The sequence below is a fragment of the Nicotiana tomentosiformis genome, chromosome 5, assembly GCF_000390325.3.
Source record: "Nicotiana tomentosiformis chromosome 5, ASM39032v3, whole genome shotgun sequence".
Taxonomy (NCBI): domain Eukaryota; kingdom Viridiplantae; phylum Streptophyta; class Magnoliopsida; order Solanales; family Solanaceae; genus Nicotiana; species Nicotiana tomentosiformis.
The window spans coordinates 26113444-26128144 of NC_090816.1; the positions used below are offsets into that span (position 1 = coordinate 26113444).

Sequence of the window (14701 nt, forward strand, 5' to 3'; positions counted from 1 at the left end):
TAGAAACCACCGTTTAAAAAGTTTTTGTCTTTGAATGGTCATCCATACGCTAAGAAGCAAGAACGCATACTATATACTGACAAGAACTTAAATCAAATATTTTCTTGGTTCCAGAGTCAGCAGTAGGACAATGCTACTCCATTGAAATTAAATTAGGATTGACCTTGCCCTTCTGGCATTGTGAAAGCCAAAGCTTATTGAAGAATATGGATTAGTTTTGGGTCACCAAGTATAAGTATGTATCATGCCCAATTATGCTGGTGTACGTTGAGGAGTGTGTATAACTTAGATAAGAGACTCGAAACCTTTCTAATAACTTGCTGCAATCGATTAAACAACAGTCTAACGGTAAAAAGTTAAAAACAAAAATCAACTCATGTTCTTAAACTGTCAGAGACAGAACATTTATTTATTCATCTATTTATTTTATGTCTGCAACAAATGCATCATACATTATAGTTAAACATTCTTTGGCATTTCAATATACACAGTAGGCAAAGAGTGATGTTCCACCAGTGTTGTTAGGATTAAAGACTCCTATTCCAGACCTGTAACCATTGCCTACATAAAAGCAGCCATTGCTCACTGACATACCCCCAAACACAGTTGCACCAGTCTCATTCGACCACAATATCTTCCCAGTTTTTGTGTCAATGGCGTAAATGGGACCTGTTGGATTTTGTGAACCTGCTAATAACACCCCATTGGCAACAGTTACAGGGTTTGATTTACCTTTGTTTGGAACTGCAGTCGTCCATAGGATTTTGCCAGTTTTAGCATCCATTGCTACCCAGGCTCCACCTGTGGTCACATTCTTGGATGGGACTAATGTGAAGTTCAGGTTATCACTGTTGACAATGCTGGTGTATACCCTCTTTGTGTCTGTGGCTGCTCCCCATATACCTCCTCCTGCCGTACCTCCAGGACCAGCTTCCTGCATACATCAATCTCATTTTCATCAGTGTTACATTAGCTTCTATTTTTGAAGGAAAAGTCCAAATAGAATCACAAAAATCATCGGTTACTCTAAGGCATTAGTTTATGATGGCACCATGAACAGTTTTCATAACAAATTAAATAGTTTTGGAGCACGTACAGTTGTCCAGAAGATATCACCAGTATCGCGATCCAATGCCCATGCTATTCCACTTTTCTGCACAGCTGCTACTACGTCTCGTTTCTTCGTTCCATTAGCAAGCACGCTTAGCATCATCGGAGCTTCCCCAAAATCAGCATCAGGGCTCGGGCCAATCGGGCAATTAGGGTTCGTCGAATTAAATCCGCATGCGACGAACCACACATCATATCCTCCAAGCTGTTTGTACCATTTGATCTCTCCGGAATCCAAATCCAAGGCCAACATCGAGTCGGAGTGGTTCTCGGGTTCAATGCACTTGTCGGGTCGGGTCGGATCCGGATTGGTCTGATTTTGTTGATTCTGCTCCTTTTGGCATTCCTCGATGTGTTTAGGTACGGAGTAGAGGTTTCCGGTGGCAATGTAGACGTGGTTCCGCCGGATATCGATGGAAGGGCTGCTTCCCCATACGGCAGCTCCGGCGTATTTGCCGAGTTTTCCGCCGTTGTCCGGCAGCAAGAAGGTCTTCCATAGAATTTTGCCTGTTTTGACATCTAACTTGAGAAAGTTACCGCGAAAGGTGCAACATTCGTTAATTGTAGCACCTTCTTCTAGCGATGAAGTTCCGATGTAAAATGCCCTGCAAACATATTTGTATTAATCTTGTACACTTTGAAAATTTGTGATTTTAAGTATGCATATAATTAATATCTTCCCTAAATTTATGATCTTAAATATATCATAATACATATGTAACTTTTAAGAATTAATCATTAAGAATAAAAAAAATTAAGTTACATTAACGATGCCAATTTTTTTTTTTTTTTTTTTGAAATAAACTATGTTATTCTTTTTGAAATATATGGATTATTTACGTGGACAACTAAAATGAGGAAGGTCTATCCAGACAGACCAAACAATAAGTAATTAGAAATCGTGTCATTTGGCCGTTATTTGACTTATGACTTACATAGAATCATACGTAATAAGCAAATATTATAGTTGCGTGAGAAATTTAATTTGAAGAAATATACCATGTCTACAGATTTCGTATTAATCTTAATGTTGAAGGGTTCTAAGTTTGACATTTGAGAATTTGACTAAAATAACAGTTTCTTCCGAAAGATGTTTTTTTATTACTACTTGTATTTTTTAACGGGAGAATTTGTAATCTTAAAAATAAGGCATGTTACCTTGGTCCGAAAGTGTAAAAATTCATATACTCACACTTAAACTTGATATAAAATCCACCTTACCCCTTGAAGTATGTTCCAGACATGGTAACAACACTAGCAGGATGATCATCCAATTGTGTACTCCAAATAAGATCTCCACTACTTCTTTTCAAAGCAAGAACCAAACTTGGTCCATAAACCCCAACAATCACCATATCCTTATCACTCACAACAGTTGGTGTTGCTCTTGCAACTATAGTTGTCACATTAGGCAAAGATGAAGCATTAAATTTTCCATTAATTCCAGTCAATTCTGGCAAACCTTTTTTCCATATAAGAACTCCATCTTTAGCTCTCACTGCATATATATTGCCATTCCAGCTCGGAAAATAAAGAACTCCGTCGAATATTGCCGGCGTCGCAGTTATATCTTTTCCAGCTTTGAATTCCCACTTCTGTTTCAGCCTTGAAGCAGTCCAACGGCTAATTTTCTTTTCACCATAGGCGTATCTTCGATTGTACAAATCACCACCATGATTTATCCAATTTCCTTGCTTGTGATAATGCGTCCTGTAACTATGCCACTGTAAATAAAATTAAACAAGACGTTTAGAAAAAGGAAAAAAAGAGAGAGTTTAACTTCTATATACATTGGCAGTTTAAATATTTATATTATCATTTCACCTAAGTAAAAGATAACTTCAGCTAATGTCTATAAAAAAGTGGATTTAGTAACTTAAAAAATAAGGCACATTAGTAGCTACAATAGTTTTAAGTACTCTCACAGTATAATTTTTTTTTACCGAATCTTTTAAAAGGCAACTATAGGTAACATTTTCATTATAAGCTAAATCCTGGAAGAAAAAGTTTAAAACTTGTAAACTGAAAATTCAAAAGATTTTTTATACTATTAAATCACATAATTATACTCTTTCTGTTTCAATTTGTTTGAACCTTTTAGAGTATGCGGGTCAGATTGACTAATTTTTTGTGTTAATTTGGACATAGATTGTTTAAGTTTTTTTTTTTGAAATAAAATTTACATATTTAGAAATTACATAAAAAGTATTATAAGTTATGTGAGTTAACAATTCAAAATATTTAAAAACTATTTACAAAAAATATGGTTAAAAAAAAAAGCTGACTCCCCAAATAGTAATAGGTTCAATGTTTTCGAAATGAATTGGAGGAAGTAGAAGATAATTATAACTAATTGCTCGTAAAGAAAATGGGACTAGCTAGTAACATGAAAATAAGACAATTTCATGCTATAACAGTTAAAATACACGGATAGCAAAATAAATAAATTGAAAACTTCATATGCATGAAATTGCGTACAAGGTTGTGAAAATTCTGTATGAAGGGGAAAAGTCAAAGAGAGAGAGAGATGTATAGATGAATATATATATATATATATATATATATATATATATATATATATATACTTACGTCTGGATTAGAGGTGCAACAAATTGAAATCGTACATAATACCAATCCTAAAAGGAGAAACAGATTGTTGGAACGTAGATGGAAAGCCATGGGAAAGAAACCAGTTTTGGTTCCCTCTTATTCTCCTGAGCAGGACTCGACAATGGTTTGAGATGGTGATTGTAAAACTTCTTTTTATCGATCTTGATTCGTGCATAAATTTCGAAACTATGAACCTAACTGAATCGGAGAACCCGACGTCCTTGAGAGTCTTGGAAGAAGGACCAACAGAGGTGGCCATATTATACCTGTAAAATCCAGAGTTGACTTTGTTTTTATTTACTACTTATTTATGATTAAGTTCTAAGTAGTGTACAATTCAAGATAATCATATTAATGCATGTTAGAAAATTAACAAGAAGGTTGCGTATGTCGATTATATTGTTACCAAAATATTTATGGTTTACGATTTTATCCAATTCTTTATTACTAACTATTTGTTCTACTGTTTGTGATCATAATTAATACTTTGATTAATTCTTATTCTATTGGTAGTTAAATAATTTTTTCTTCATCAAGAAAATTGCCTCGAAGTAGCGCACGAGATTTGACATTGACATTATCTTTGTATATAATTTTAATTATATGTAACAACCCGACATGTCGTTTTGAGCTCTAGCGCGTTGTTCGACAGTTTGAGGCCTTGAGTAGTTTTTTCTCAGGTATTATGACTCGTATGTGTGGTCGGAATCGAATTTCGGGATGTTCGGGATTGATTTGGAAAGAAAATTCTAATTTCGAAAGTTTTAAGTTGGAAGAATTGGCTAAAATTTGACTTTTGAGTAAATGACCTCGGAATAGGGATTTGAAGGTTCTAATAGGTTCGTATGATGATTTCGGACTTGGGCATATATTCGGGTTGAGTATCGGATCACCCGAAAATATTTCATCGCTTATTGTGGAAGGTTGGTATTTTAAAAGTTTACGAAATTCTTAAGTTTGACTTGAAGTGGATTTTAATGTTATCGATGTCCGTTTGGGATTCTGAGCCTTGGAATGACTTCGTTATATTATTTATGACTTGTGTGTGAAATTTGAAGTCATTTCGGATTGATTTGATACTTTTCGGCACAAGATGTAAAATTTGAAAATTTATAAGTTTGATTCGAGGCGCGATTCATGATTTTGATGCTGTTTGACGTGGTTTAAGGCTTCAACTAAGTTCGTATTGTACTTTGGGATGTGTTGGTAAGTTTGGATGGGTCCCAAGGGCCTTGGGTGCGAATCGGATTGAAAACAGGTAGAGTTTGGACTTGGGAGAAATGCTGAAGCAGCTGGCATCTGGTGTAACAACACCTGCGAGGTTTTGGCCGCAAGTGCGGAGCCACAGAAGTGGCCAGGAGGGTCGCAGAAGCGGTTCTGGACGAGCTGGGCAGGAGCGCAAGTGCGAGGAAATATTCGCACCGGCGAAGCCGCATATGCGGAGGGGAGATCGTAGAAGCGGATTTGGCCAAGAAGGCATGGGGCCGCAAGAGCGAACTTTGGCACGCAGGTGCGTGATTATAGAAGCGCTTGTTGTCCGCAGAAGCAGAAGCGCAGAAGCGCTGTTTGGGCCGCAAAAGCGGAGGCTGCTGGGTTAAGTTATAGCTGCACCTGCGATGGATTTTTCGCAGGTGCGGAGCCGCAGGAGCGACTATTAGACCGAAGGGCAAAGGTCGGGCTGGCCAGTGTGATTTTTTAAAAATGAGCGTTTGGCTCAATTTCACTTCATTTCGTCCATTGAAGCCGATTTTGGAGCACTTTTGGAGTGCCATCTTCATCAATTGTTATGGGGTAAGTGATTTCTTCACATTGTGAGTTAAATACATGGTTTATATACGGATTTAAGCATGGAAATTTATACAAATTGGGATTTTTGATAGAAAATCTAAAAATTAATATTTTTAGATTTTGACTACGAAATTGGATATGAAATTAGGAACAAATCATATATTTGAGTTCGTGGTGTTATGGGTAAAGATTATCTTCGAAAAGTTTTGGAATCCTGGCATGTGGGCCCGAGGGTTGACCTTATCGACTTTTTGAACGGAGTTGGGAATTATTTGAATTGATTAATTATGGGTATTAGAGTATATTTTGATTGGTTTACACATTGTTTGACTAGTTTTAGATCGACGGGCATTGGTTTGAGGTGTTAGAGGGGGTTTGGAGCCGGTTATAAAACTTCGGAGCGAGGTAAGTCTCCTGTCTAACCTTGTGAGGGGAAAACTACCACTAGGTGATATTTATAGTTATGTACAACTAGTTGTGGGTGCTACGTATGCACGAGGTGACGAGAATCCGTACGTAACTCATGCGTGTTTATGTCCGGGTAGACTTAGGATCTTATCATGAAATATTTAAATTACTTGAACTCATTCTGCTTGCTTCATTAATTGAAGTTATAATTGAAATTGATTTAGAAGTAAATATATGTACACTAGGCTAAGCCTTAACTGTTTGAGTTGTGTGCGAGTTATTTGATAAATGATAAAGATTAAATTCATTTTGTGCTCATGTGCTATATTGTAAACACGTGCCGCGTAATTCGGTAACTTCCTTCCTTTTCTTGTGGAGCGAGCAGAACGCCTCGGCAGTATATAGATGCATCTATGGATCGTGCCGCACGTCCCTCGGAAGTGTACACGTTATTCTGGATCGGGTCGAACGACCTAGGCAGTATCGTGCGTTATATCGCTTGTAGTCCGAATATTCACGAGCTAGTCTTTCCACCGATGCCCGATATTTTTTGGTATTTATTATTGGTTTTTATTATTTATTTGGTATTGACACTTGGCATGTTCTGAGATATTAAGGAAGAATACAAGATTGAGAAAATTTATGCTTTAAGGGGAATAAATTAGAAAATTATGAGATTACAGATTTACTTCGCCATAGCTGTATACTTCATATCTGTTATGAATTATCATTTTATTTATTTGGACCTCTAGTAAGTGTCGATGTCGGCCCCTCGTCACTACTTCTTCGGAGTTAGACTAGATACTTATTGGGTACACGTTGATTTACGTACTCATGCTGCACTTATGCACTAAATGTGCAGGATCTGACAGGTTCATTGATGATCACCTTGGCGCGTAGGTGCACCTGTTGAGGAGACTTTATGTGAGCTGCATTCTAGGCTACGCATCGCAGTCTACCGAATCTCCACTGTACTAATTATTTTATTCTGTCTTATTACATTCGGGATAGCTGTTGTATTATTATTGTACTCCTTAGAAAAAAATGCTCATGTACTTGTGACACCGGATTTTGGGGGATTTCCTACGGGTTGTTCGTTGATGTAGTTGTGTAAATATTTTCACTTACTTTGAAGAATCTATTACATACAATTTAATTGAGAAATTTTTTGATTTCAATTACAAAAATAAGCAAGTGAGTTGCTCGATCACCGTTGGCTTGCCTGACGGCGGTGTTAGGCGCTATCACGATCTTTAACGAATTTTGGATCGTGACATTACAAATTCAAAATACGAAGGAAAGGGACCTAATTTACATTATCTATAAAATATATATCCTACATAAAGAGAAAATCTCCTCCCACCACGTTTATATTTCTCTCTCTCTCTCTCTCTCTCTCTCTCTCTCTCTCTCTCTATATATATATATATATATATATATATATATATATATATATATATATTAAAAGAACGAATATTTTATGCTAAATGTCGAACGACTAAAATATCACCGAAATGTTGATCGGCTTTTATGCCCTTGAATATTTGTATAATTTAAGAATGTAACTGTAAATTATCTAAGGGTGAAATTCTTTTTCGATTAGGACAAAATAATCCTATTAGTCTTTGGACATCTTCTTCGACCATATGCAAACATACTTCTTTTCGGATCATATGTATTCATATAAATTTAAATAACTTGATCTGCTTTTTCTTTTTCAATTTGAAATGTATCTATAATTTAGTTTGAGAACTTGAGGAGCCAAACACTTCTATAAAGTAAACCAACACATTAGGATATACAATTGTAATAGGGTTTAATCGGGGAAAAATAAGAGTAGATGGTTGGCTAGACCATATTCTCAATTTTAATAGGAAAGCAATACGTTCTCTATATAAGTTTTGTGTTTTGTGTTAGCCTATTGTTAGGGAGCAAACAGATCTTTGTAATGCAAATTAATATTGTACTAGTTAATAATTTTAGCTAAATGATAAATATTTAGTGCATATATGAATTTCTCTAACGGATCGTCGTTTATTGGAGCCTGGATTTTATTTTCAATTTCGATTCATTATCCTTTTCATTGCAAATTAAAATATTTTTCTTCTTTTTAACATAAAATTATCCTTTCTATTGGATATACTTTAATATTCAGAACTTCACCTAATACAAGAAAAAAGATACCGTGAAGTTACTTCTCCGATATTTCTTAAGTAATTTTTTATAAATCTGAAGAGTCCAATATTTAGGGTTTAGAATAAATATTAAAGATATCTAAAATATTTATAGCTCCTTAAATTTTGTTTAATTGATAGTGAATGTTGAGAAAATAGAATGAGAGAAAGGATTTTGTTGTTTGGTGGTGGTGTTGGTGCTTACATCATTACAGAACAGAATGTATTTGGAGAAAATATTCAATATTGAGGTATGATCATAATAAAATATGACGATAGGCTTAAGGGGAAACAATGGTGTTTGTGACGTATAATATTTGTGGTGTGTGAAATTGGGGTGATGAGAGTGGCGTAAGGTCTGTCAAATTGTGATAATGGAAGAAGGTGGCGAAAATAAAAAAATTGGTAAGGAAGAAAAATTGATTAAAAATTATTAGATTATTTTCTTTTAATTAAGTGAATTTATCGTATTAGATAATAAAATTAATTTTATAATTATGAGTAGATATTGTTTGTCTTGAATATATAACCGAATTGTTAAATAAATTTGGTTGTTCTTCCAAAATAATTGGTTATCAAGCCCAATGATAATATTAGGAGTGAAGATATTTTTATCATTAATACATTATAAAGTTCATTTTTTGCTTACGTATATTAGTGTCATGCATGTATATACTAGGCAAAGTTAAAAATTTGTCCATCGTGTCATTGAGATATATCCATCAAATGGCTTATGTAATGGTGTCACGACTCAAAATTCAACTAGCCGTGATGACACCTAACCTCACTCCTAGGTAAGCCAAATAACAACAATCCGATTCAATTAATATTTAACTGACTCTGATAAACTCCCCAAGGACCGGTAGTACAAATCATGAGCTTCTAAGATTCAGAATTTACAAAGCTGGTGTGAAATAAAATACATCATCTGTTTGAAAATACATGAACAAATTTTTAAATCTAAAGCTATCAAGATCAAAAGGCAGCTGTGACCGAAACGCTGGTACATCTCCAATGCTAGCTCCCGCCATACACAACAACATCAACATCCAAAATCTGCACACAAGGTGCAGAAGTATAGTATAAGTACAACCGACCCCATATACTCAATAAGTAATAAACCTAACCTTAGGTTGAAAGTAGTGACGAGTTTGTACAAAGGTGAGAGTCCATACCAATAGCCAGTAACAATCCATAACAATATAATTAAAGCAACACAGGTAATAACTCAATGATAAAATGCTCAGCTAGTTTACAATCACGGAAAATAAATATTTTCTTTTCGATTATAACAGTAAAACTCAAATCTTTTGCCGAAATTACCGAAAATGTGAGTAAGTCTGAAATCTGTGATTTTTCTCAAAAACTTTAACAATAGATAAGAAATTTCATTATCATATGACATGAGGAAAAATGCTTCTCTATGCCTACATATCAAGCATGAACTCATGTACTCACACTCTCATAGTACTCAACCTCACTGTCTCGTATTTTCACCCATCACGCTCACTATTCAGCACACTTACTCACTCGGCACTGTACCGGGCAGATCCGGCCCAAATATAAATAAAATATAAATAAATAAGGCAACTCCATTCCCTGGGAAGATTCATCCCGTATATAAATATCAAATGCGCTCATTGTGTGGAGTGCAGACTCCGGAGGGGCTCCTTCAGCCCAAGCGCTATAATCCGCACGGACAACTCACGTGCTGCATGGACAACTCACGTGCTATAGTATCAATATCTAGATATGCAAGGGCAACTCACGTGCTACAAGGACAACTCACGTGCTGCACGGACAACTCACGTGCTGCATGGATAACTCACGTGCTATAGTATCAATATCTGGATTCGCACGGATAACTCACGTGCTGCACGGACAACTCACGTGCTGTACGGACAACTTACGTGCTATAGTATCAATATCTGGATCTGCACGGACAACTCTCATGCTGCACGGAATGGCCTGTTGCGGCGTGCAACCCGATCCTATAAATATCCTCACAATCAGGCCCTCGGCCTCACTCAATCATCAATCTCTCCAGTTTCTTGGGCTCAAAATGTCATGAAAATTAACCCAAAAATAATAATATGATGTATCAATAATTAGCAACAGAGACTCAGATATGATATGAAATGAATGAATATGATTGAGTATGAAATTATAATTTAAACGAATAATTCAACAATAATATGACCTCTGTTGTTCTCAATAATAACGGCATATAGCCTCAGCATGATTTTTAACATGATTCTCAGCTCAATTTCCTTAACACATGAAAGTATATGGATAATGCCAAGATTATTTTATTACAAAATTCTACGGAATCAATTCCGTCACAAATTTCCACGGTGCATGCCCACACGCCCTCACCTAGGATGTGCGTCACCTCCAAACAATTTATATAATATGTAATTCAGGGATTCATACCCTCATCTCCAAGTTTAGAAATGTTACTTACCTCAAATCGTGCAATTCTTTATTCCAATAAGCCTTTTCCTCGCGATTCGGCATCCGAACGCCTCGAATTTAGTCGCAAATAATTCGATACAATCAACACAAGGTGTAGGAATCAATTTCATATGAAAATGCTAAATTTCACAATAAATCTGAAAAAGTCAACAATGGGGACCACGTCTCGGAACCCGACAATAGTTACAAAATATGAACGCTCATTCAACCACGAGTCCAACCATACCAAATTTACCAAATTCCGATATCAACTCGACCTTCAAATCCTCAAATCTTATTTTCAAATCCCTAGGCCCAAATTCTCGAATTACACCTCAAAAACACGTAATCTAGTCGGAATATTCGATGATAATTCAATATTATTGACTAACAACGATTACAAGTGATTTACCTCAAGATTTTCCGTGAAATTTCTCTGAAAAATTGCCCTAAGCCGTGTTCTTTCGTCCAAATACGTTTAAATGAGCTAAAAAATAAAACTGCTCAATAAAGACACTAATCTGGTCGCTAAAAGTCCATTTCCCGTCACTAAAGGTCCGCATCAGAATCTGCTTGCACCAATAATTTATTTTTTCACTAAAAAGGCTCTAACTCCATCATACGAACTTGGAATTTGACGATTCTTGTTCCTATGAGTCACAAATAATAATACAAATCTACTTGTTCAATTGAAACTTAATTCGGAGCTTATTTGCTCAATGCGATACCAATTTCGCTTGTTAAATAATTAACTCATGTTTTGCGCTAAAATCTCAATCGTGACTTGATGAAATTAGACCAAACATTCCAGATCATTCTTATAATTCATTATCAAACTTTCGAAAGTCTCAAAATCAAATTTTGATCTCTAGAACTAATAATGGACCTTTGGATCATTACATGCTTATGCTCAAAATACGAAACTCTATTAAAAACTCTTCCAAAATTCATCCGAGTCCCATGGTGTGATGACCCGAAAGGTTATCTTTAAATTTAATATTCATTTATATGTTCCAAGACCTTAAATTGCACCATTCAGCTTTCCTCGACTAGCGCGGCAGTCCATATAATTTTTCGGGAAGCTTTTATGTGAAATATTGATTAAAATGTGAAATAGTGCTATAAAACTCATTTGAATTGACTTCGGTCAATGTTTTGAGTAAACGGATCCGGATCAGTATTTTGACAGTTCCGATAGGTCCGTATCGTGATTTGGGACTTGGGCGTATGCCCGAAATTTAATTTGGAGGTTCATAGCTTGAGTTATCACGATTTGTTGAAAATTGGAAGTTTGAAAGCTTATAGACTTTTAAAGTTTGACCACAAATTGATTTTTATTGATATTGGGCTCGAATTTCAATTACAAAAGTTGGAATATTTTCGTTATGTCATTTATGACTTGTGTACCAAATTCGAAGTCATTCCGGATTCATTTAATACGTTTCGGCACGAGTTTTGTAAATTGAAAAGTTTAAAACTCATAAGTCCGAATCGAGGTGTGAATTATAATTTTGACGTTATTTGACGTAATTTGAGACCCCGAGTAAGTCTGTATTACGTTACGGGACTTTTTGGAATATTTGAACGAGGTCCCGAGAGGCTAGGGTGAGTTTCGGACGAAATTCGGATCGTTTAGAGCATGTTGAAGCAGCTGGTTCTTGGCAGAACCTCGTGTAATCGCACATGCGAAATGGTGACCGCAGGTGCGCAACTGCTTCTGCGAGAAGCTGGTCAATTCTGCGAACTGGGCACGGGCCAGTTGCATCGCTTCTGCGGAGGAATGAGGCGCAAATGCACGACCGCTTCTGCGAAGGCTAAAGCGCTTCTACGGTTGTTTGGTCGCTTCTGCGATGTTGCAGGGGCGACATTGATGTCCGCAGATGCAAAATTTTGCCTGGCAGCCTCACTTCGCAAATGCGAGCTCGTAGATGTGAAAATATGTCCGCATATGCAAAAATGCTGGACAGAATACTTAAAAATCGGGAGTTAGCCATTTTTACTTATGTTTTAGTTTTGAGTCTCGGATTTGGGCGATTCCAAAGGTGTTTTTCACGACTCTGACTTGGGTAAGTGTTCGATACCCTAAAGTGATTATATTTCATAAATCTATGTTTATATTCATCGTTTATTTCGGATTTAGATGGAAGAAATTGGAATTTTTGTAAAACTTTCCAAAAACGAAAATTTAGGATTTGAAGGTCCATTTGACATCGGAATTTGATAATTTTTGTATGGTTGGATTCGTCTCGGAACGGGTGTTCGAATTTTGTAAGTTTTTTTGAGATTCGATACGTGGGTCCCACTGTTGATTTTTGAGATGAATTTCGAAATTTAATTCAGAAAATTAGAAATTCCATGTGGAATTAATTCCTACGAATCGTGTTGAGTATATTGAATTGTTTGTGACTATATTTGAAGTTTTCGGACTCTAATTCGCGAGACAAAGGTGTATTGGAATCTTGAGTTGGTTGTAAATCGAGATAAGTGTCGTGGTTAACCTTGACTTAAGGGAGTGGGACTTATTTGTATATTTGCTACATGATTTAATGTGCGGGTACAACATATTTATAAGGTGACGAGTACTTATCCGTTGTGGTTGAGTCAAAGCATGTGGGTGGAATTTTGTTATTGTGAATAATTGCCTACTTAATTAAGATATTTCTGCTTAAGTTATTATTGTTTATTTGATCTTTTTAAATGAGATTATTGCTAGTTTAATTATTGTTGAATATTTTGGAAGGTGAGGTTGGTTATCTGGTATTGAATTGATTGATAAGTATATATCCCCGCATTTAAATACTCTTTCGAATTTATATTATTATTTTCATGGTAAGGAAGAGTGTAAAAGCACGAAGGGTGATGCCGTACCATTTTCAAAGAGAGTTGAAGCACGAAGGGTGATGCCGTGCTAGAAGAGAGTTAAAGCACGAAGGGTGATGCTGTGCCAGAAGAGAGTTAAAGCATGAAAGGTGATGCAGTGCTAATGATTTTTTTTATTATTATTATTTATCAATTTATGGGAAGAATAGGAGTAAAAGCACGAAGGGTGGTACCGTGCCATTTTCATATTATTAGCTGCTCATTTTATTGTTGATGAATTAACTGGCTGCTACGTGACACTTCTCCCGCTGAAATTATTATATCATCCCCCTTCGCATGTTCCCTCCCAAATTTATAAATTTTTTTTTATTGTGTTATTGTTGCTTCGTATTTGTATATACTTGTACATGTTATTTACGTACGTGTCTTGTCATAGCCTCGTCACTACTTTGTCGAGGTTAGGCTCGACACTTACGAAGTATATGGGGTCGGTTGTACTCATACTACACTCTGCACTTCTTGTGCAGATATTTGGAGTTGGTCCCAGCGGCGTACCATAGACTTACTCGGATTTAGCTACCCAGAGGAGACTTGAGGTATAACTGCAAAGCGTCCACAGTTCTGAAGTCCCCTTCTATCTTATCTTAGCTATGTATTATCTTTCAAATAGGTTGAATTTTATTCACACTTTTATTTGTATTATTCTAGTAGCTCGTGCACTTGTGACACCAGATTCGGGGATGTATTTGGATGATTCGGTAGTTACGGTCTTCCGCACTTTATTTCGGTAATTGACTTCCGTTTAATTTAATTTGATTAAAAATGGTTAAGATTATTCTAACATTGGCTTGCCTAGCAAGTGAAATGTTTGGCTCCATCACAGTCCCGGAGGTGGGAATTTCGGGTCGTGACAAGTTGGTATTAGAGCACTAGGTTACTTAGGTCTCACGAGTCACGAGCAAGCTTAGTGGAGTATGAAGGATCGGTACGGAGACGTCTGTATTTATCTTTCAGAGACTGAAGTTTAGGAACAATATCACTTATTTCTTATTCTGTCATGCGATTCTATTCTATCACCAATGATTGAACCATTCTATTCTTATTCTCTCGCAGATGGTGAGAACACGTAATACATCTACCAACGGACAGGGACCAGAGCCCCTAGTGGCAACTATGACCAGGGGTAGATGCCGAGGTCGTGCCAAAGGCCGAGGCAGAGGCAGAGGCAAAGGCAGAGCTCAAACTAGAGCTCGAGCAGCAGCACCCGTAGTGGAGCCTCAAGTGGATCTTCAGGAGGAGGTTCCAGTTTAGAATGCTCCTGTTAGACCAGTTCAGGT

At 36.4% G+C, this 14701-nt stretch overlaps 1 protein-coding gene across 2 annotated transcripts; it reads right to left on the minus strand.

Moving 5' to 3' along the window:
* Nucleotides 1–377: 377 nt before the first annotated feature.
* On the minus strand, nt 378–3958 carry LOC104112969 (uncharacterized). 2 transcript variants are annotated; one of them, XM_033660468.2, is made up of 4 exons: nt 3742–3958; nt 2332–2834; nt 1097–1715; nt 378–934 (listed from the first exon to the last, which is right to left on the minus strand). In XM_033660468.2, the coding sequence occupies exons 1-4, from the start codon at nt 3787–3789 to the stop codon at nt 479–481; spliced, it is 1626 nt and encodes a 541-aa protein (XP_033516359.1). In that variant the 5' UTR covers nt 3790–3958; the 3' UTR covers nt 378–478. The 2 variants fall into 2 exon arrangements, with proteins under 2 accessions (XP_033516359.1, XP_018632150.2); XM_018776634.3 differs by having other exon boundaries at nt 3700–3958.
* Nucleotides 3959–14701: the final 10743 nt, after the last annotated feature.

Coding starts and splice junctions, on each gene's coding strand:
- LOC104112969 (XM_018776634.3), bottom strand. CDS start 3,789: ATGGCTTTCCATCTACGTTCCAACAATCTGTTTCTCCTTTTAGGATTG. Junction 1,716..2,331: donor TCTGGAACATACTTCAAGGG/GTAAGGTGGATT, acceptor ATATGTTTGCAG/GGCATTTTACATCGGAACTT. Junction 935..1,096: donor GTGATATCTTCTGGACAACT/GTACGTGCTCCA, acceptor TGATGTATGCAG/GAAGCTGGTCCTGGAGGTAC.